The 22,035-nt window shown below is 39.1% G+C and overlaps 1 protein-coding gene across 2 annotated transcripts in view; it reads right to left on the minus strand.

The window, feature by feature from the left end:
* Positions 1–22,035, minus strand: part of lrp5 (low density lipoprotein receptor-related protein 5) — a 94,256-nt gene that overhangs the window by 34,102 nt on the left and 38,119 nt on the right. For both annotated transcript variants that reach the window (XM_088079788.1, XM_042495472.2), the window contains exons 6-11: positions 18,661–18,857; positions 18,263–18,394; positions 14,027–14,115; positions 13,696–13,914; positions 13,204–13,292; positions 12,914–13,085 (exon numbers count right to left, since the gene is read on the minus strand). In XM_088079788.1, coding sequence (XP_087935914.1) covers positions 12,914–13,085; positions 13,204–13,292; positions 13,696–13,914; positions 14,027–14,115; positions 18,263–18,394; positions 18,661–18,857 — 898 coding nt within the window. The remainder of the gene's footprint in view (positions 1–12,913; positions 13,086–13,203; positions 13,293–13,695; positions 13,915–14,026; positions 14,116–18,262; positions 18,395–18,660; positions 18,858–22,035) is intronic.

The raw sequence follows: 22,035 nt of genomic DNA on the forward strand, positions 1-22,035 counted from the left end.
AGAGCCAAAAGTAGCATAAAATAAAACAAATATTTGAAAAAAATCTTTTCTTTTTCAAGTCAAAGTCACACAGGAAGATTTAGAAATAGCAATGCAGGCAGAGGTTGCTCAGCGCCGTTTAATTATATTTATGTGAAGTGGTGGTTTTCTACCCCAAAGTTATTGTGAATAAGCAGTTATGATTTAGATATGGTCTAGAGCATAAACTGTATAAATAATAACGGTTTACTGCCACTAGCTGACAAAGTTGGACATACACGGATCAATAAATCAATTCTTCCCTGGTGTTTGTATTCTGGGACAAAGACAGTCATCCACTTAACTGTACATGTAAACATACAAAGTGATACTGCAATGCTTAAACAGTCCCTGCTGGGGGTCAACAGATTAGTGGCCTCGCCGATTATTGTGGCCGATATTTGGCATTTTGCCGATTATCTATACCAGCGTTTTATTTTAATGATTGTTGATAAAATTAATGAATTAAAAAGTGCAAAGAAAATGTCAGCATGAGAGGAAACTTTAACTTTTAAAAACCTCAGGGAGTTATTTTAATTTATCATTTCCTATTTAATTTTTTAGTTCACTTTATTGAAAAATTGCAGTATATGATGTTGAACCTTTCAGTTTTGATCAAAAAATGCTAAAGGCATTTAATCAAAGTTTTGTGTTGGAGTTTGTTATATTCCAAATCCTACATACTGAGTCAAAGATTTATTTTTATTTTAAATATTAATGCATATCGGTTTTCAAATATCGGTTATCAGTCTCATTAACTACTGCTAATCGGTATTGGCCCTAAAAAAAACATTAGTCACCCCCTAGTCCCTGTGACTTATATTGTGTCCTTCACATGTACCCTTTGTAGGGTTTTTCTCGACTATGACCATTAAAAATCGTCAGGCACCGACCTGACTGGCTCCAACGGCAACCTTAAGTCAAACCGTGACAACTTGACCTCTATTGTGTGTCTCATCCACTCGAGACACAACAGAAATAAACACACACAGCTGTGGGCTAGTAGCTGCTATTGCTTGCTCACCACAACACTGCTTACATCAGACCACAATATTACCATTCTAATAGGAGACATAAGATCAGCCACAACACACACATACACACACACACACACACAGACAGATGTGGGCCAGAGGCTGAGCTCCCAGAGGAAATGAGACATGCAGCTACTGTCACTTTGTGGTAACAGGGATGGAGGAGAGCGTACAGCAGGGAGACAGAGTGAGGGAAACAGGATGGAAGAAAGAGGGAGGAGAGAGAGCTGGCAGGACACTGTGGAAACTCTGAGCAACAACAGGTGTTTCTGTTATTTCTCTAACCTGAGAGCACAGCACACCGAAGGTTCACTCTAACCCTCTGATGATTCTGGTATTTCTTAAAGGACACACATGATTATAATTCAGCGGTGTGTCTGATTCTACGCTGCTTTATGTAAGATAAAGTCTTCAGGAGGTAGAAACTGTCTGCAAGAATTTCATCATATAGGGCACTCCAATAAAGTACACTATCTGTCAGTGTGTTTACATGGTGTTAGAAAAAGGCGAATTATTGCATCAGTCTGACTAAAACTCTTTTATTTACATATATACATGGTAGTCCTACTGAAATCGTACTACATTGAATTTCTTGAAACTCGGACTATCACAACCAAATAATGTGATTGGAAGTCGATTTACTCCGTCATGTAAACACTTCAGTTGGACTATGACTAGATAAGGCGTTTTGCGGTTGCTCCTAGTCGCCGCACCGATAGGGACCATTCCTTATTTATGAAGGAGAAGGGGTACTGCAAAACTGGCTTAGGTAAGGGACATACAACTTTAAATGGTAGTATTTTGTATTTATTTTAAATTAAAAAAATGACATCCCAGCCTCCTCCTTTGATAAATAAAGCACAGTCCCACAACACCGGCACTGAAGAAACAATGTACTTCAGTATACAAAACATATTTTAGCCACCTAAAAACGTCATTATCTGTTTAAGTTTACACTATATTTGAATATTTGCTCCTTTTTACTTCAGACAACAGCTGATGGAGGTGGCAATAAATCAGCAACTCAACTGTTCAGTGGAGTAAAATGAATGTTTTTTTTTTAATGGAGTCTGGTGTTTTTGACTTAACGTCTTCAAATTCCCATCAGTAAGAGCTGTCTTACTGCAAGGTTAAGTGGTGAAAATATTCTAAAAATAGCATACACACTCTGCTGGATATTGACTTTTTTAGGTGGCTTAAAACTAATCAATGAAGGCAAAGTTTGCTCAGCGCCGTTTGATTTTATGTGCCTACGTGATGCAGCAGTTTTCTACCCCGAAGTTATTGTTAATAAACAGTTGTGATTGTGATTCGGCCAATAGCAACAAGCTGAAGGGGGACATATCACCACTATCCGCGACAGAGTTGGACATCTCTCAATAAATCTTCTCCCCTGGTGCTTGTATACTGGGACAAGGACAGTAATCCAGTTAAATGGCCTAATCGAGCTATAACCGTAGCTCAGCTTTATCTGTGCATGTAAACATATTTAGTGACTCACCTCTGTGGTAATGGTGTTAACTATGTTTCTGCCTGTTATGTAAGAAGATGCAGCCCCCACCAGCAACACACCCCTGTAAACCTCTTTGAGATTGCCTGTAATAATAGACAGTATAAACAACCATGACTGAACTTGATCTGACTTGCCAATGAATTTCACCCGATCAGTGTCTGTTGTGTTTAGCAGTAACATCTAACCTGCCTCCCCGCCCAGAGGAAAGCTGCACACTGACACTTCACTGTCCATTTCACGTAAACCCTGCAGAGCTTGTCAGATGTTAAATCGCTTTACTAATTAACACTTTAGAACCTGGATCGACATCAGTTTTGTTGTGCTGCATTCAGACGCCTTTCACAAGCATTTAAAACCTATGGAACCTGAGAAAATAGGTTTAATTTCTATTGAAAACATGGGAAAAAAGGCAATGAGATATCCAGAAAATTAAAAAAAAAAAAAACAGTTGACAAGAAAATGACTGTGGGAGATTATCAGATATTGTCCAAAAAAGGATACATATATTATTATATATCTAAGTTATGTTACTGATAAACACATATATTTTAAATTTTATTTTATTTTTCACACTTTTGTTTTGCTTGCTAATTTTTGGGGCAATTATTATTAAGTTGTCCATTGCCTTCTTATCATGTTTCTGGAAGAAATCAAGCACAATTTGCTGTATATATATGTGCTATTTATGGATTTAAAACAATGTTTTTTATAGTTCAGTTACTGTTTTACAAATGAAAGAAGTGAAAGATAGTTTTTCAGTTTTTACTGAATATTTGAAGGCTAACTACATTAAAATTGACATAAAAAAACTAGTTTGTTCTAAAAATGATTATTAAAATATTCTCAGTATTTTTGTCATATTGTCGAAAATATTGTTAAATACCCTGAAATATTGTGATATTGTTTTATAGCCACATTGCAAAGCCGTACTTCCAAGTGGCTCTAAAGCGTGACCTCTGTGTAAAAAGAGCTAGAGACAACCCTGGCAAAACCCAAAAACTCACTAATTTCAATATAATCCACATTTCACATAGAGTGAACTATGCAGGGCTGGTATAAGTTTCATATATTCCTTCAGGTGGTTGGTCAAAGCAGTGAACAGACAACTTAGTTTTCCTGCTGCCTGTCAGGGAGATGGAGCTTCTATGTGTGTGTTTGCCTGCTCCATTATCACCACTGCCAGTGTTTTAAAGAGAAGCGCCACCGTTTCACAAAGCCGTCTCAAATCGTCTTTCACGGCCCTCACAGGGGATAAAGCATCAGGGCAGCACAGAGCCACTAAGAGGCCAACGTCCACACAAAACTTCATTTCAATCTTTTATCTAATTGATCCATTCAGCTATGCTCCATTTGCCAGGCAGCTATAGAGCAGAGCTGATCCAAAGCACTGATCTGCACCGCTGTTTCAGGAAAAGCAATGAAAGAGAAAAAAGTCAGGTTTGTTGTGTCAACATCCAAATGATACATTAAGAGAATAAGTGAAGATTTATCCTTCACGCCTTTCTCTAATTCTAATGTTACTCTGCACACCACGTGTCCTGATGCAGTTACTCATACTGTCATGCAGTATACGCTGTATTTTTAGTCCATATAGTCCAACTTCAGAATAGCCTGTCATGTTAAAACCTGACCTCCTGGCTTACTGTCCTCTACATGTTCTGTTTTTGTTGCTCGATTCTGTAACTGTGTCCCACTACAGCAAACCCTTTAACACCTGGTTTGACATAATTTTTCTTTTGCTGCATTCAGACGCCTTTTACAAGCATTTAAACCTCTAAAACCCGGGAAAACTGGTTTAATTTCTATCAAAAACATGGGGAAAGACAAAATGAGCAACTTGGCAAGACATGTACTACAAAGTGCAACATTTAAAAAAAACGTGAGAAGGAAATGATCTGAAAATTAGCTGAAGGGGGATTATTAGATAAAAAATGTCCAGAAAATTATAATTCTCTTAATTATACATATACACTCAAATCTATATTCCAAGTTTTTAAAAAAGGAGGAAAAAAGAACATTTCTGGCACTATAGGTTATTTTCTCGTTATTGGGTTTTTTTGTGTGCTTATTTTCAGGTTCTTTTTCGGAACATCTCACTCATTTCTAGCAAATTTTTGGGCCATTTCTTATTTAGTTGCTTATCGCCCTCTTGCCATGTTTTCGAAAGCATCAAGCCAGTTTACTCAGGTTTCAAAGGGTTAAAGCTGAGCTCAAGGTGATGTTTCCTAATGGCAACAAAGAAGCTCTACAACTTATAATACCATCTTTATTTTATTTTCTAATTCTTGAACAAATCTGATCTATATGTGCTTAGTAAACCCACCCAGGTTTGAACCCGGAGCTGCTTCCTGTGAGGCTGCAGTGCTAACTGCTGTTACATCCATCTTCACCTGATGCTCATTTTCTAGATAAAAAATGGGCAATTTTGTGGGGTTGTCTCTGCTGCTCCTGTTTGACCAGCAGGGACAACCATCGTAACAACCAGCCTCCTGGCGTCCGTCCAGCTTCTCTGCATTGAATTTGTCAGGCAGTTTCATGTTGAGTTTCATGGACTATGAGGGTGGCGGTCTCCCTGATCTTTAGCTGTAGAAGAACTTGGAGCGTGTCCACCTGGTTGAGGAGCTCGTCCTCACCCTGAGCTATCTATCAGCAGCTGCTGCTGAATAAATTAGCTTTTTTTTAAAAACCCAAAACTTCCTGCTCGGCTTCAGGATCTGATGAGACTGAGAGGCATTTTCCTGGCACAAAACCTCTCTCTGAACCATGACAGTCTCACACTTTTCCTCTGTGAGTCGACAGTTCAGAAACTCATTCTCACCGTTACGGAGCTTGTGTTTCAGGTGGAATATTTTGTCAAACTCTCCTCTGAGTTTTTCTACCAGCTCTTTGTGAATGAGTCTTTTCTGCTCTTTGTCTGAGGCCCTCAGCTGCTCCTGTACTTGCAGAGATTTATCCTCTAGAAAGGTATTCACTGTTCTCCTGATGTTCTTATTGAAGGGTGTCATATCTTTGCCTCATTTTTGCCTCCATCTTCGCCTTCACTGTGCTGTAGTTTCTCGTAAAGGTTTCGAGTTCTGTGGCAAATTCTTGAACTGTGTCTTCTCAGATCCTCTTTTCAAGCGCCATGGTTTCTTTGTAATCATCAATCAGTTTCCGCCTAATTTTCTCGCTTCAAGGCATGTTATTGCTTTTTCTCTGTGCAACACACTTCGTCCAAGAACTGGACTTTAAGTTTCAGGGTCTCAGCTTCACTCTTGCGTCAGCAGATTTTCCCACACTTTCATTTATTTGTTGCAGGCCCCCACAATGTAAACATCTGCTGCCACAAATAGATTTGCCTTTTTTGAAGCTGAACTATTCATTTGGAACATTGTTGAAATATAAATACTGTGTGGTTATTTACTGCACCGCCTTCTCTATGTGCAGAGCGCACTGTTGTCACAGACGGAGCAGCAGAACACCAGGCGCACTGAGAGTGAAACTTGATTGTGCTGGGTTTGCATTCACTCACCCTGCAACCTGCTTCTCCTTTCATCCATCGATCTGATCAACTTGGATCAATTATCCACGCCACGACCCGATAAAAATAATGCATGATGAGTTTTGCCTGTGCTTCAAAAGCATCCACATTAAGAGAGAGGCAAGAATAAAAAAGGAGGTAAGTTTGCTGACATCCAAACCATCTCCATTGTTACATTATGATGCATTCAAGCACTAAATAGTAAAAACAATTATTGGGTGAAGGTAAATTATAACATTATCATAATGTGTTTAATGTAATCTTGTAAAATGTAGTTTTTGGTGAGAAACTTTAATAAATACAGTTGAATAAATACAGAGATTTTTGTTTATGTTTTCATAGCAATATATAATGGTTATTGAAGGGAATATACTTTATACAGATTATGAAATTGAATATATCAATTTGTTGCACCCTTCTCTTTGGGGCTGTACACATGCTGCATTTTTCTTTTTTTGCATTCATTTCTATTGTTTAATTGAGACGCATGGCCGGCACTGTTATAAACTAAAAGCCCTCTCGCATTTCAAACACAGTCCAACCAAATACTAGGTTTTGACCTAGTCTTCTCTATTTGTTGGAGCAGACTTGATTATTTAAAATGCAGGCCCTCGTTGTCAAGTTGGAGGACGCTGCTCTTTGAAATGCAGATAAGCAGTCAAAGAAGAAAGTATCATAAAAATTTAAGTACTCAAGTGAAGCACAACAACCACAAAATTATCCTGAAATACAGTGTTTGAGTAAATGTATCTGGTTAAATTACACATTTACATTTAAACATACTGTCTGTCTCAGTTAGTGTTGCAGAGACTTAGCCTGTTTAGCTGCACGGTTACAGAAAACAAGACACAGGCAAGGACGCGAGCTATTGAAACAAGGTGCAGGGCCTTAAGCAGGGGAAATTCCACCATATACACCTCCCTGCTCTCCACCTCATCCACACACATACATACACACACACACACACACACACACACTCAGACGCAGTTACCATATGGCTCAGTGGTGAGATTGAATGGCTCTACACATAGTCAATCTGCATAATCACAACAAAGCAGCCGTTTTTTGTGTGTGCGGAGAAAGCAACACATCAGTCAAAGCAGCTAACACTCACATTCACACACACACACACACACACACACACACACACACACACACACACACACACACTCCTCTGGGGGGGGGGTGCGGTAACTTCAGAGGGTTTTTTCCACAGAGGTGGGGGGAGGGGTAGGAGGTTGCAGAGGGGGAATCAGATTTCTTTAAAAAAGACTTGAAAACACAGAGAGAGAGAGAGAGAGAGAGAGAGAGAGAGAGAGAGACAGAGAGACAGAGAGAGAGAGAGAGACAGAGAGCAGTCCTTCGGTGTTCCTGGAGACAGTCTTCAGTCTGCCTCAGTCATTTATCATTCTCTCTCTTCTTTCCAAAGGTAAAATGCTGGGCGCTGTTTGGTTTTCGACTTTTTGGCAGGTTTGCTTTCACACACAATAAACACACACAGGCCACTGACACAGTAAATAATATGATATACTAAATATACTGCAATTCATACTATCAACTGAGACTCAAAATCCAAACTATTTTAACTTTACTATAAGACCTTGAAAAGTACGAATTCTCGCATTGGTGAACAAGGACCCATTAAAACTGGCTTCATTATAATGATAATCTACCATTCATTTTCTTTCAATCAACAGATCAATTATTTGTTACAGCTAAAGAAAAAAGTCAGTGTGGTTAAGATTAACTCATTCCTTCTTTTAGCTCGGTCTCCACCACAATCTAACACAACGGACAGATTTGTAAATACACACATTTACACACTAAACTAGGGGCGTGCCATATCATATCGTCCACAATAATACTGGTGTAAGTTTTCATATGATGAGAAAAATTCACATCGTGATGATGGCAATATTTCGACGTGTTGACATAATGGCATCATACCATTACACACAGCAACAAGCGTGGCTGAAAGTTAAAATTGCTACCGGCCAGGAGCAACTTCAGTGGTGGTGGGTCAGTAGTCTGGGCATCCTGAATGTTTTATGAATAGCCCCGGACTTTCCAGACTCTTTTTGCGACTTATCGCTCAAGTAAACAGCACAGCGTCTCTCTCCCTCTCCTCTCCTGCTGTTTGCACACACAGGAATCTGTGTCATCAGGTAATTTCGTCAGAAGCCTGCCCTGATGGAAACCTACGCAACACTGGCGGCACGACAGAAAAACTTTGTAATTGGCAACTGTTTAGATGTAAAATTTTTGATAGATTTTGTTTTGTTGTAATATTTACAATTTATAAAGAATCTGAATCTCACTTTGAGTTACTTGTTCTTTACAAACTAAAGGACTGAGAGATTTTTGTTAAATGTTTCTGAGTATTTGTCAGCAAACTACATTTATATTGAATATACAATATAACAATATAATAAAATATTCAAAGTAATTTTGTCATATCATTAAAAATATAATTATCGCAAAAATATCCTGAAATATCGCGTTTTGATTTATTGAACGTGGCAATTTTAGCTCCTTAATAAGATGGGCGAAATGCAATGATATGCTGTTGCAAATTACCATCCACTTGTTATATACTTGTATATTGTAACTCGTGTCTTCAGCAACCATATGAACTTAAAAATAATACTACATTTTTTCTGTTCTGACACCAGGACATTGTTAAAATCAAATTCTCAGAGAAGTAAAAGAGTGAATTATACACAATGAAATATAATCCAATGTCACTAAAGACTTGCGGTATACAATTTATTTTGATCCTGCTATGACAAATTTGGGCCCCGCTTTTAACTTCAGCCACAAATTTGAGTGAATCTTATACAAACCAAAGATAACACAATACACCTTGTTCATGTTTCTCTGAACGATAACTTTCAGCAACACTTGTCACATTACGAATGTGGCTGTGATCAAAGTGTTGCTGAGTTTTATCAGACATTTGTAATTTAGCCAGTAAAACCAATACAATTACACTCTGATAATCTCACTGCTCATGTTTCTTAACCTCCGGGACGATACCAGTGTGCTTCTGCAGGTCTGAACAGTACTAAGCGTAGTAAGATTTTTATTACTGATAATAGATAACATAAAAAGAGTTATTGTTTAACTTAACTTCCAGTCAGTCCAAAGTTCTGTCATCGGGGTGTAATTCACACAAATGGGACGTGGCTTAAAATCTTACAATTGGCGTTTAACCTTAGCTTTCATATGTGTGTGTAACAACAAACAGTGAAAGAAATAAGAGTATATGCACACCCCAACACACACACACACACACACACACACACACGAGAGAGAGAGAGAGAGAGAAAGAGAGAGAGACGCAGGCAGACATACAATGGAAATGTCTTCACACCCAGCAGCAATTTCTTTTCAACAGGATAAAAACAAGGCTGAAACGTGAAAAAAAAGCCCTTTGAGGTGGGTCCTTTCACCCTGACAGAGAGAGAGAGAGAGAGAGAGAGGGAGGGAGAGAGAGAGAGAGGGAGAGAGAGAGCCACCCCTTTTCAATTGGTAAGCATTCAGCCAGAAAGCTCAGACATTCACTATTTTGTTCTAGTTTCTCTCTTCTTCTCTCTGCTGCTATGAAAATATGTTAACACTAGTAAACTCGTCCAATTCTGCAGACGCCACAACCACCACAAAATCACAGTGACAATAACCAGACGAGCTTAAGAGACAAAAGCTGAGGAGGAAGAAATGGAAAGAAAAAGAACACTGATCAAAGAATAGCAACACGCTTAAAGTGGAAAAATAATTACACAGGGACAAAAATATCAGAAGAGGGACCTACAGTTATTGCAATGTATGAAAAAAGAAACAGAGTGTGATATTGACTGGGTGAAGGCGAATGGAGATCACCTGCTTTAAAGGAGCTCTGGAAGTGTTGGGCAGAGGGGGAAGGGCAGTGAGAACAACAACCAGCCCCCAGCCCTGCCTCGCTCTGTTGTCCTCTGCCTCTCAGACTGTGTGTGGAGACCTCCTGGCCTCCAAATCAGACAACTTAAGTTGTGTTTCCATCAAAGACTTTCAGTATCTTTGGAACCAAAAGAAGTAGACCCTAGATTTGTGTAGCGTTTGCACCACAGACAGTACTCTTACATGTGGACGGGGTTGTTGTCACTTGCTGCTCCGTCCAGGAGCACTCGCTGTATATTTCCTTGTTCATTGGTGATACAGAGTAAAGTCTGCTACCTGTTTACTGTTCACAGAACAGGACTGCAGCGAGCGTCTCTCTTTATGGGATATTTATAAATAACAGGATTGTGCACTGATGCCTTGTCAGGCAACAGCGGGGGTTTAGTGTTGCTGAGACACACCGGTACGAGTGAGAATCAGAATATACAGTAGTTCACACAATCCAGCCACAATTTATACTTTTTGGTTTTTTTTTTAATGTTTAAAGATCCATTTATTACTAAAAGTGTCTGTAATCCAAGAGAGACAATATAAAAAGATGTAGTGGTCAAAGCTGTCATATAGAAATTTAAGGTGTGTTGATGATTTGAGTAACATTACAAGTAAACGTTACACCTTAAAAGTAGCCAACAGTCGGCCGAGTGAATTAATTCATTTTTTCTCAGTCAGGTTCTGCTAGAGGCAGCAAAACATAATTTAATTTTATAGTTCACTAATTTATATAAAACTTGTCACAATATACACCAGCCACAGCTCAGCCTTGAGCACAGAGTGTTAATTCTCTACTGACCAATCAACAGACTGCAGCGTTTCTAGCTACACACTTTAGTACCGACTCTGTGTGTTAGGTACCGTGAGAAGAGGGGTGATGAAAAATAGGGACGGTTCCAAAGGTACTACAGGTACCATCCACAACTTTTCACAATGGAAACAGAAAAAAAGGCGTACCAAAATGAACTGAACCGAACTGCACCAACCTGCTGGTGGAAAAACCATTAATGTGATTGTTTCTGCTTACTAACACCTTAACATCACGTAGAAAAACACCTACAGAAAGTTTGAAATGTGCTTAATTTTTATGGATATCCTTATTAGTGCTGGTTGTTCTTTTCTTTAATAAACTTTACCTACAAATATGATTACATATAATAGATATATTTCACTCACACAGACAGCAGCTGCCCCACACTCCTTTATCAGCCTGCATTAGTCTCAGGTTTTACCTGTTTTTTGCTGTTTTTCTTTATGTGATGTGACAACATTGGACTTCTACACAGCCCAAGAAATAAACAGTGTGTGTGTCCTTGTCATAGTTCAGTGCTCAAATGACAAACTGATGAAATGACAAGATGACAGCTGACAGCATGCAGTCATTTTCCAACATGCTCTCAACAGTCACTCACCAGGAAGGAGTCATGGCAACAGTGTTACTGCACCAAAAAACAGCCATGCAGCAAGAAAGGTACCTTCTGACACTCAGTACGTTAACACGCACAGTTAAGTCGAGCTACAAGTATAGCTCGATTAGGCCATTTAGTCTGACCACTGTCATTGTCCCAGTATGCAAGCACCAGGCGAGAATCAGTTTATTGACGCAAGTAGGTCCGCCATAGCAGATGGTAGTTTGCCCCTTTCAGCTAGTTGCTATTGAACCTTTTTCCAATTGACGCATTACGTCACACACCAAACAAATCAGCAAAATGTAAACAAGTTGCAAGTCAAATAGAAGTCTAATGATGCATTTATGTAGATCGGTATGTCGATTCAATGAACAACAGTCCTGTATTATCGATGTGAAGTGTAAACATCGATCTATATAATCCTCTTTCATTTCGCCTTTATTTTGAAATTCTGTTTCACCGTCACACAGCGTGAAGCAGAGGATGGCAAGAAGCCACGACAAAGGTGATAAAGAGAACATTTCTTTTGCTCAGAATAAATCAGCACTGTGGAAATATTTCGTTTATATTTACATGTTTACATGTAGTTTAAAAGTCCAGTTTTAGTCGAAGACAAGAATTTGACTCGTATGATATAAACCAGGCATGTCAAACCGGTCCACAGGGGGGCCGGTGTGGCTGCAGGTTTTGTTTCCAACCAAGTAGCAGCACACCAGACTTGACTCATTTAATCAACTGATCTCCGTCTTCAGACAGTTGATTGGTCAAACTGTGTGCTCTTGGTTGGTTGGCACAAAAACCTGCAGCCACACCGGCCCCCCTGTGGACCAGTTTGACATGCCTGATATAAACGGACTGACTGTTACTGCTCCAAAAACAGCCACAAAGCAATAATAACACCTTTTGACATTGTCTGACATTGCATGTTTTAAGTCTGCCGTCAATCATCCGTGACGAGATATGTTCGCCTTCAGGGATCTTTTGTCAGTCAAGAGTCGAGTGTTATTTAAAAAATATACATATATATAATATACATATACATAATACATATTTTTCTATTGCAGCCCCAAACGCACCTTCTTTCCTTTGCGTCAACAAACAAGAGACAATGACACTAGAGTTCAATATTCAGCAATTTGACACTGGGCAGTATGCACAACAGGTCAGACTAGGCCTGCACAGACCATAACAAACCATGACAGACAAGAACGAGACAGGCCGGATCACATTGGACCAGCAGAGACTGGAGCAGACGACAACAATCTTACACAATGGTGCGTAAGTCTGTCCAGCTATTGCATAATGCCACATTCCTTTGGATCACCATTAAAACACACATGTATGCACAAACATCTCATTTCTCCTCATTCCACCTCATCTTTTTTTCTTATTTCTCCCTTTTCCTTTGTGTCCTGTCTTTCAGCTGTCTCCCTGTAGAGAAGGAGCTCTTGAAACCGAACACAGAAGCTGTACAGACTGCTATTAGACATACCTCTATCTTGTCAGTTTTGGCGTCTCCCCAGTAAAGCTTTCCTGCTGCGTAATCAATAGCCAATCCATTGGGCCAGCCGAGAGAGCTGTTGAGCAGAACCACCCGGTCCGTTCCATCCAGGTTGGCTCGTTCGATCTTCGGATGCTCGCCCCAGTCTGTCCAGTACATGTAGCTGAGAGAGACAGGGGAAAGAAGAGAAGATGGAGTTTACTTTCAGGGAAATTATACATTTTACACATTGATTAGGCTTTTTTTTTGGTGATCAGTGAAACTGACATGCTAACACTTACCCATTCATGGGATCCAGGACGATGGCTCTGGGTTCATCCAGGTTCTCAGAAATCAAAATTTTTCGAGAGGTTCCATTCAGCCTGGTAACCTGGGATACAACATAATGCATGCATATATATATATACATAAAATACAACATACTAGCATTACAACATTGTTTGTATTCATCCAGTCTGTTTGTTCACATTAATTGTTTTCTGTGGTGGTCTCTTTTTTCCTTATTAAGATTAACTCCATGATGTTTGCTGTCTGAGTTTAGCTGCACAGGGATTAACCTGTGATGTAATTTACATTTATCAAACAATATCAAAGTACCCTACAGGCTGGAGAGCTGTGAATATTCAGACAGTAGTCAGTATTGCAGATATTTATTACAAGTGACTCAATAAGTGGTTTTATATTTCAATAAATTAGGTGAACAAAGTGAACCACAGACTGGTTTCCTAACAACAGCATCTTACAATAATCAGAGCCCTGACGTAAAGACGTACCTCTATCCTGTCAGTCCCAGTGTCAGTCCAGTACAGGTTTCTGGCCACCCAGTCCACAGCAATGCCATCTGGGTGGTTGATCTCCGTAGTAACAAGCATCATGGCATTGCTGCCATCAATGTGGGATCGCCGGATGGCTCGAACCTCATCATCTGTCCAGTAAACGTAACCTTCAACTGGGTCATAGTCTATAGCTATGGCATGGCGAATGTCATCAACCTGCATAAACAGAGGAACAATGATGAATACAACAGAGTGCAATGAGAACGGACTGGTACGTTTGTGTGTGTGTGTGTGTGTGTGAGAGTGTGTGTGTGTGTATTTTTTTTACCTGTAGTACTATATCAGTGAAGTCTGGTAGGTCCAGTGAGATTCTCCTCAAGTCAGTCCGTCGAGCCAGCAGTAAAACTTGCTCTGCTCCTAAACACCAGACAAGTTTAATTGTTAGCAGCTCAATTTTTGATTTCCAGTCAACAGTCCAATTACATTGCCTAATGGAGCTCTGACTGTAACTTGACTTAACTGTGAATGTTAACATACTGATTGTCTTCAAATAAAGGTGTGAAGACTGAATTTTAGGTGTGATGCTGACAATGCCATAGTTCCAGAAATAAAAACGGCTGTCCAGACTTGTTTCTCTCTAAAACCAAGTCCTTTGACCTTTTTTAGAACTTGAAAAGGTCATTCTGTGCTTAGACTGCACCTTGTAATATAAAGTACCCAATACAACACGGCCACAAACTACCACAGAGTTAAATCAACACACACCATTTCAACAGCAACCAAACATTATGAGCCTCACAAAGGTCCAACTGCTGTATTTTGCACAGTTACTAAGCCACCCTTACAAGGAACATTGGGTAATCCTGGGCAAACCCTTTGAATTCAACACACAAAAAAACACCAACAGCTTGAAAAGATATAATCATAGTTAGTTTTGGGATCAGATAAGCTATAATTCCCCTTGTGTGTACATTGTGGTTGAGGAAAGTTGTTGCGTTTGGGTCGTTCTGAAGGAAAATTTAAAGAGAACCAACCTCTCAGAACCAACAGAAATACCACATCATCTAGATGGTCCAATGCAAATATATATGCAAGTGGCTTGAGCATCTAATAATATCAACGCTTAATGAAGTTTAATGACATAATGATAAAATTACATGATAAATAACCTTATAGGAAAGTCATGCAATCGAAAGTGAGCCGTTACAAAACAGAATTTAAATAGTATAGAATGTACGAAAAAAATGTATTTGAATCCTGAGATAAAAACCCTGAATTATGACCTCAAACTCAAAAATAAATGTACCTATGCTTTTATAAACACACTTCAGTGAAAGTACATAAGTATGATTGGCTTAATTTGCTTAGCATCAGTAATATGAGCGATGGTTGTCCAGTAAAATTTTCCCTTAAACTGAAATATTAATACACATGAAACTGTCAGTGTTGATGTTAGTACTGATGCATCAATGTGTCATGTTACTGCTGTAGCTGTTCAAAGAGGAGTTGGTTTTAACCACTATATTGACTTTTAAATTGATGAATCCAGTAAATCCTAACATAGGGAACACTCAAAAGGGTCGCCAGATGAATCTGAGGACTTGTGAGGTGACTAATGGGAGAGGAAAGAATAAAGTTGTGCATTTCTGAGACTCCTCTGTTGTTCATTATTATAAACTTGACATATAAACCTTTTCCACCCATTGGAAAAATTATAGATTTCTCCAAAGCTTGTGTCATTAAAGTATAGATATCAAGGCACCAACCGGCAGATCCAAGTCTGAGTATTTGGTATTTGGATTAGAGCCAAACCCCACAGTCCAAAATCAATCTATCTGTGGAGAAAAATATTTCAAGACTGTTTCCAAACAAAACAAAGTTCTGATAGAAAGATCTCGTTTCTCTTAAAAAAAAAAAAAAAAACTTTTCCTAAATCATTGTTTTTATTGATATAAAGAGTAATTTGACCTCTTTGGGCCTCAGACTAAAACAATCTGAGAGGCTGTGAGGGGAAATGTCTCTTTGGTGGAACCGCTAACAACTGGTTTAATCTCTAACAATTCAGTGTATTTTATAAGCTTATCAGATGTGTTGTGAGAACATAATATGAAAAGTATGTAGCAACCGCTGAAATATGAGAAGTAGAATAAAGTAGCACAAAATGTAAGTACCTCTAATTGTACTAAAATACAATACATGAGTAAAGTGATGTTACTCATGCCTAAAGGAGAGAACACCAACACCCATATGATAGTGTAAAGATTACCAGGCAGAGTGGAAAAGAGCAGAAATATAACCTATTAATAATAATAATGTCCTACGGACATATAAAGTCATAGATCTGGATTCCAAAAACATTGATTTATCTGTGGTGAAAAAAATTTGAAGCCTGAGCCGAGCTCTACTATTATCACTTTTCTTGCCTCCTCTTCGCTCCATCCAGTGTGGAAACAAAGGGCTCTGCTGTCCTGAGGGATCCTCCACTGTGTTTTGGCTGTTGGTTCAGATTTAACAGGAGCCAAACTCACCTCATGGGAGACAATTAACTGTTTTTCTTTGTCTCTCACACCTCTGACTCTGAAGAGCTCACATTTAATGCAGTTCAAAGTGTCTCTCTCTCTCTATTCCCCTATCTGCCTAGTCTTTCTTTCTCGTCTTTGTCTCACATTCACCTGAATCTTAAAGGTATATCATCCAGGAATTGTTGGTTCCTGTTTGTAAACAGTATCACCGGCGAAACTGAAAGCCTACCCCAAATTCACCACCACCTTGGAACAAGCTTTGTCTGCTTTTTATTAAAACCTACATTTTATACAATCTACAAAGACAATGGAATATTTTAAATAACTATAGTCTAAATTATGGTCTTAAATCTTAAATGTCTAAAATAACGTCAGATAGCTCAGATATCAGTAACAAATAGCTCTGCTATTCATGCAAATCTTTCTGCCTCTTTCTCTCATTTCAGCTGCATTTTCACAACCAATCACAATCTGGCAACTCTCAGCCTTGGCACCAATCACATTTGACACTGAAAGTTGTTCCATCGTTACCTAAATGACTGAGGCGAGGGGGGGATAAGTGAAGGGAAAGAATGAAAAGGAAGGAGGGAAAGCATCTGTGATTCCACTCTTCTCTTCGCTTGACTTCATTCTGAGACACTTAAAGACCCCTGACAAACAGTCTCACACTCACACACACACACACACGCTCTGCTGCCAGCGTAATAACAAACGCCTTCAATTTAACCAGCCAAGCAAAACAAATTAGAAGCACGGACACAAAGACACACACACACACACACACACACACACACAGACAAACACACAATCTGCAGGCTAACACAATAGAGCATTGTTGTTTTTATTGTCAACAGTGGCTAAGTGATTGGTTGGCATGCTTCATTCAAATTTAATACATTCACATAACACAGGCTAACAGACACAGACGCACTCTAACACAGTGTTGTGTTTTTGCAGAATAAGGCTCTATTGTTTCAGCATCGTGGGAATCAACATGGCGGCTGGTCAGTTAGTGGCCCGCTCTGCTAGCAGAGAGGTCATCTTTACTTGTTTTCAGGCTGATAAACTCTGTCCTGCATCACGACATGACACACCAAACACAATGGTAACGGAGGTTAGCAACAGCGAATACTAATGACTCTAAAAAGTTGTAGCTGTGTACACAATTCTCTGCTCTGCTTGCATCGCTGCATGTAACTTGCTACAGAAAATATCTTGTGCAGGGCAATGGAAACTTTTTACACGGTCTCATCAAGCCCTAAGAAATGCGCCAGTCTTTGAAGGCAATTTTCGTTGAGACCAAACAGTGTTACTGCAATTTCCGGGGTCCATCACACAATGCCATTGAGCCCAAAGACACTTTTGCGCATAGACTTACATTGGTAAGAAGACATCTTTAAATCAATGGATATATTTATTTTGAGCGTTACAACCACCAAATTCTGTTCAGACTGACCCTGACTACAACCACGTTTAATTCATTTTACTGCACAGTTTAAATAACATTATTACACACTTGTGATTTCCTCATATATAAACTGTCATTAAAAAAGAAAATAATGCAGTTTAAGTTGATCAGCTCATGGCTGTGTGTTAAGAATGAATAACAAACACACAAAATGGTGTAAATAAAAAAAATGGTGCATGTTTTATCTGTTTATGCATTGAGGAAGGTCTCTGACAGGATGCTTGCTTATATTAAAGACTTTTGCAACAATTTGAGAGCGCAAATAGTTTTTCCATGAATTCTGGTGCATGTAATATTTTAAAGTTACATGCACAAGTGCACTGACATGGAAAAAGTATTTCAAATTCCTATCCCTTCAAATCTATTATCAAATCATTCTGAGGTTTTGTTTTCAGCATCTGTTAGTCAGAACTAGTTTGACAGAAACATCCTAAACACAGCACAAACAAATGGAAGAAATACTGACTTTAAAAAATATATATCATTGCACCTCTCACAGGTTTTCCTTTTCTTCCTCAGGGATTATAAATGGCTGTTTGATTTGTGGTCATACTGGTATAAGAGGGATCCATACCTGGTTTGCATGTCTTTCCATCTGGTTTAAGCTGGACTCCAGTGGGGCAGGCGCAGCTGTAGAAAGGTTGGACCGGAGAGAGTAGGCACAGATGACTACAGCCTCCATTATTGTCACTACAGGGAGTGTGGACTGCAGGGACGCCAACAGAGAAAGAAGAATAGACAAGTGAAGGAGAAAATATGATTAGCCTCTCAAAACAGCATGTCCACTTTCTTTGTTCCCAAAAAGATGAAGGTATGAAGGTTTTACCTACTCAAACTGCATGACTTTAAAGCAATAACTGTGCTGTAGAGCGTGTTGCAGAGACACATTTAGTGTGTTTTCATCCAGGTTTCTACGAGATGAACTGTTATTTTTACATCTATAGTGAATATATAGTAAAATATTTGACTCACTGTAAGGCTGGCGGTAGGACTCCAGGACCTGGATGTCCATAGGAGAGTAAATCCCACTGAGGATCTCTCTGGTTTTGTCTCCACTGTTTTTGTTACAGGCGTGGATGGAGCGGGTCTGCCAGTCAGTCCAGTATAAGGTCTCCTCAGACAGAGTGAGTGCAAAAGGATGGGTCAGGGTTCCCTCCACCACTGTTTCACTGCAGGACAAAATAAAATCTTCTTAAGAATCAGACTGAGGTTTGTGTTTTGTGTTCTGCTGCAGTCTCACTGCAAAATGCTACTTGTCTGCCATACAAATGAACTTCAAAAATATTTCTAAAATCTACAACATTAAAACTGTATATATTCTAAAGGTATATTTTCAGTCTTTTTTGTGATCAAATACTTTTCTTTTATTGACATCCATTGTACAGTATATATCCATTAAAAAGGGTTGTAATAATACAGAAAATCAATGTCTAAAAGACAAAACTACTGAAATAAGACCAAATAAAAACAAAATAAAATTATTGTCCCACTAAAGGGATCAACAACCACACCCCCACGGGATCCAGACCACCGACTCCTGACAAAATATTCATTTCACAAGGCTTTTAAGGTTCACTGGGACTGAGCTCCACATCTCCACAGTTGTCTCCTTCGCCCCGTCCACCCAGGCTGTCCACAGCTCTACGTACACAATATCCAGGTTTGTCAAAACTCACACTCGGAAAGAGAGAGAGAGAGAGAGAGAGAGAGAGGGGGGTGGCTTCCAGCGGGCAGCAAGCAGTTTTTCGCTGCTGTAAGCTCGGCAGTGTCAGACCCAACTGAGTAAAGAATGGGGCATGCTGATTTCAAATATATCAGAGAGGTAAGAAGCAACCCTCTTCCAGAATCTGGCCACAGGAGGACATTCCCAAAATGTATGGAAAAAGGTACCAACAGCCTTTTTTTTTTTTAAACACAAAGTACCTGTAGGCTCAGCGAATGTCTTCACTGAGCAAAGCTTCCTAGGAGGGATATTTTCATTCTCAGCTTGTGTCAGCATTTTGAATCATCAGCAATGAAGCTAAAAAATATTGAAATGTGTCATGAGGGTTGTACTAGAGGAAAGCCATGAGGTCATTAAAATAAAAAGATTTTGTCCTCTTGGCAGATCATTTTAGGCATGACGGTGGTTTTCATAAAAAGCACGGACAGTGAAACAACTGAGATGTAAAGGGGTTATTCACTGGGAAGCACTGATATGTGCATTACTTTTCATTTAAATTGCCTCATTAGATTATTAAATTTCTTGTGTCCAAGTGAAAGTTTGGCCTGATGGAGGTTTTAGAGCAAAGGTCAGGAAACCATTATGGATTCTCCCCGCGAGACTGTGAATATGTAGACTACATTCCTCTGCGGAGTGGACGGCAAAACTGTATTATTAAAGCAACACTTTAAGAGGATTGTGCAGCCTTGGTGAAGGTATGCCCTCACTCAGTCTTTAAGGGCCAAACAATTACAAAAAGCATGGCTGCTATTGGAGTGTGAGTGTGTGTGTGTGTGTGTGTGTGTGTGTGTGTGTGTGTGAGCAAGTGTTAGATTTGATCAGGAGAGAGTGGTTCTTTTCTAAAACACACTTTAGAATCTCTTACAGGAAAATACACTCACACAAACGCACTTAGGCACAGGATCAAAGGAGGGCTTGTATTTAGAATATCAACACACCAGAAACTGGCTTTCATCAATCTTCATTTTTAGTGTTGTGTGTGTGTGTTTGTGTGTGTGTGTGTGTTGTAAAAGCAGAGCTGGCTGCCAGCAGTGGTTAAGGGGAAAAAAAGAAAGAACAAATTTAACCAACTCCAGATTTCAAAGCTTTGAGTGGGTACGGGTGTGCGTGTGTGCGCGTGTGCGCGCGTGTGTGTGTGTGTGTGCGTGTGCGTGTGAAAATTAATTGGAAAACAGTAAAATGATTCCATTACTCAAGCTGTCAGGTAGATTGAGATTAAAGCCTCCCCTACGTGTTTGTGTCTCTGCTGTGACTCTATTTGTACAACAGAATATCCCCCTAACATACCTACACACGTCTTGGCTGCACAATGACTGCTGTGGTTGTACAGAAATACTGTGTTGCGCAGCATGAAGCAATAAGAGGGAGAGCTCGTGTATACAGTGATTGCAGGACTTGTGTGCTGCTGTCATAGGAACAAAGTCTCTGGCTCAGGATACCACATTTTCCAACAGCGTAGAACATTTCCACTAGATTTTGGTTTGGATTTTATTGCACCTCTACACCCTATTGTAACAACTGAAAAAAAATAGCTGCAGGTAACATTACCCTTATCGTTCATAAGAGAACAGCTGCTTTAACCCTTTGACACCTGGATCGGCATCACTTTTGTTGGGCTGTATTCAGCGCCTTCAAAAAGTATTTAAATCTTTGGACTCTGAGCAAACTGGTTTGATTTCTTGAAAAAGGCTATGAGCACCTTGCCATGGAAAATTGCAAAAATTGGTGAATTTACAAAATTACTTCTGTAAAAAGCGAAGGAAAAATGTCCATAGAACTGTGTTTGTAATTATAATACTTATATACGTATATATATATATATATATATATATATATATATATATATATGTATTTCTACCAGGTAATTTCCTTCTTTTCTTTTTTTTCTTAATTCATTTTCTTACTTTCCCATTTTGTCTTTGGTCTTTTTTGTGCTATTTTTTTGTGCTATTTTTGCTATTTTCTTGTACTTTTTACCAATTTCTTGCTAATTTCTGGTCTGTAGCCCACCAGTCAAATTAGAAACAAGCCTGAACTGATGGTCCATTGTTTGATTTTTCCTTGATGAACTTCTTTGACCAACAAAAGAGCTAAATGAAAATTAAATTAACAGCAAGCAAAACAATACATTAATCTCTGCTCTAATGACACCTTAAAGTAGTAAAATAATCAAAAAACTTGCCCACTCAAATTGAGCTAAACTCTCCCTGTTCGTCTTTCTTACTTATATGGTGTTGGTCTTAACGCTACTTCAGTGTTTTCCTTATAGTCAATTTCCACCTTTTTTCCGCCTGTTTACTGTCTCTTCAAAATAAAAGCACGTCCGTGGTAACAGGATATATATACACAAAAGCAACATAAAAATAGTAAAAATGTTAATTTAAGAGTTAAACTGAACATTGAGGTCATTACAGGGTCATTTCTTCTTAAGTTGCTCATTGCCTTCTTCCCATGTTTTTGAAATAAGTAGGGAGTAAAACGTTTCACGCATGGTTTTGCTGAAATGCATGGGGGTCTCTCAGGGTTGGTGTTGTCGACAGCGTCCAACAAAAACTGCCCCAGCTGGAATTCATTGCACCAGAATGAGTCAGTTTGTGTTGGCATTGAAGAGCAATTTGAATACG

This window comes from Plectropomus leopardus, chromosome 7 (genome assembly GCF_026936395.1).
Source record: "Plectropomus leopardus strain MGB_pleo_1.0 chromosome 7, ASM2693639v1, whole genome shotgun sequence".
Lineage (NCBI taxonomy): Eukaryota > Metazoa > Chordata > Actinopteri > Perciformes > Serranidae > Plectropomus > Plectropomus leopardus.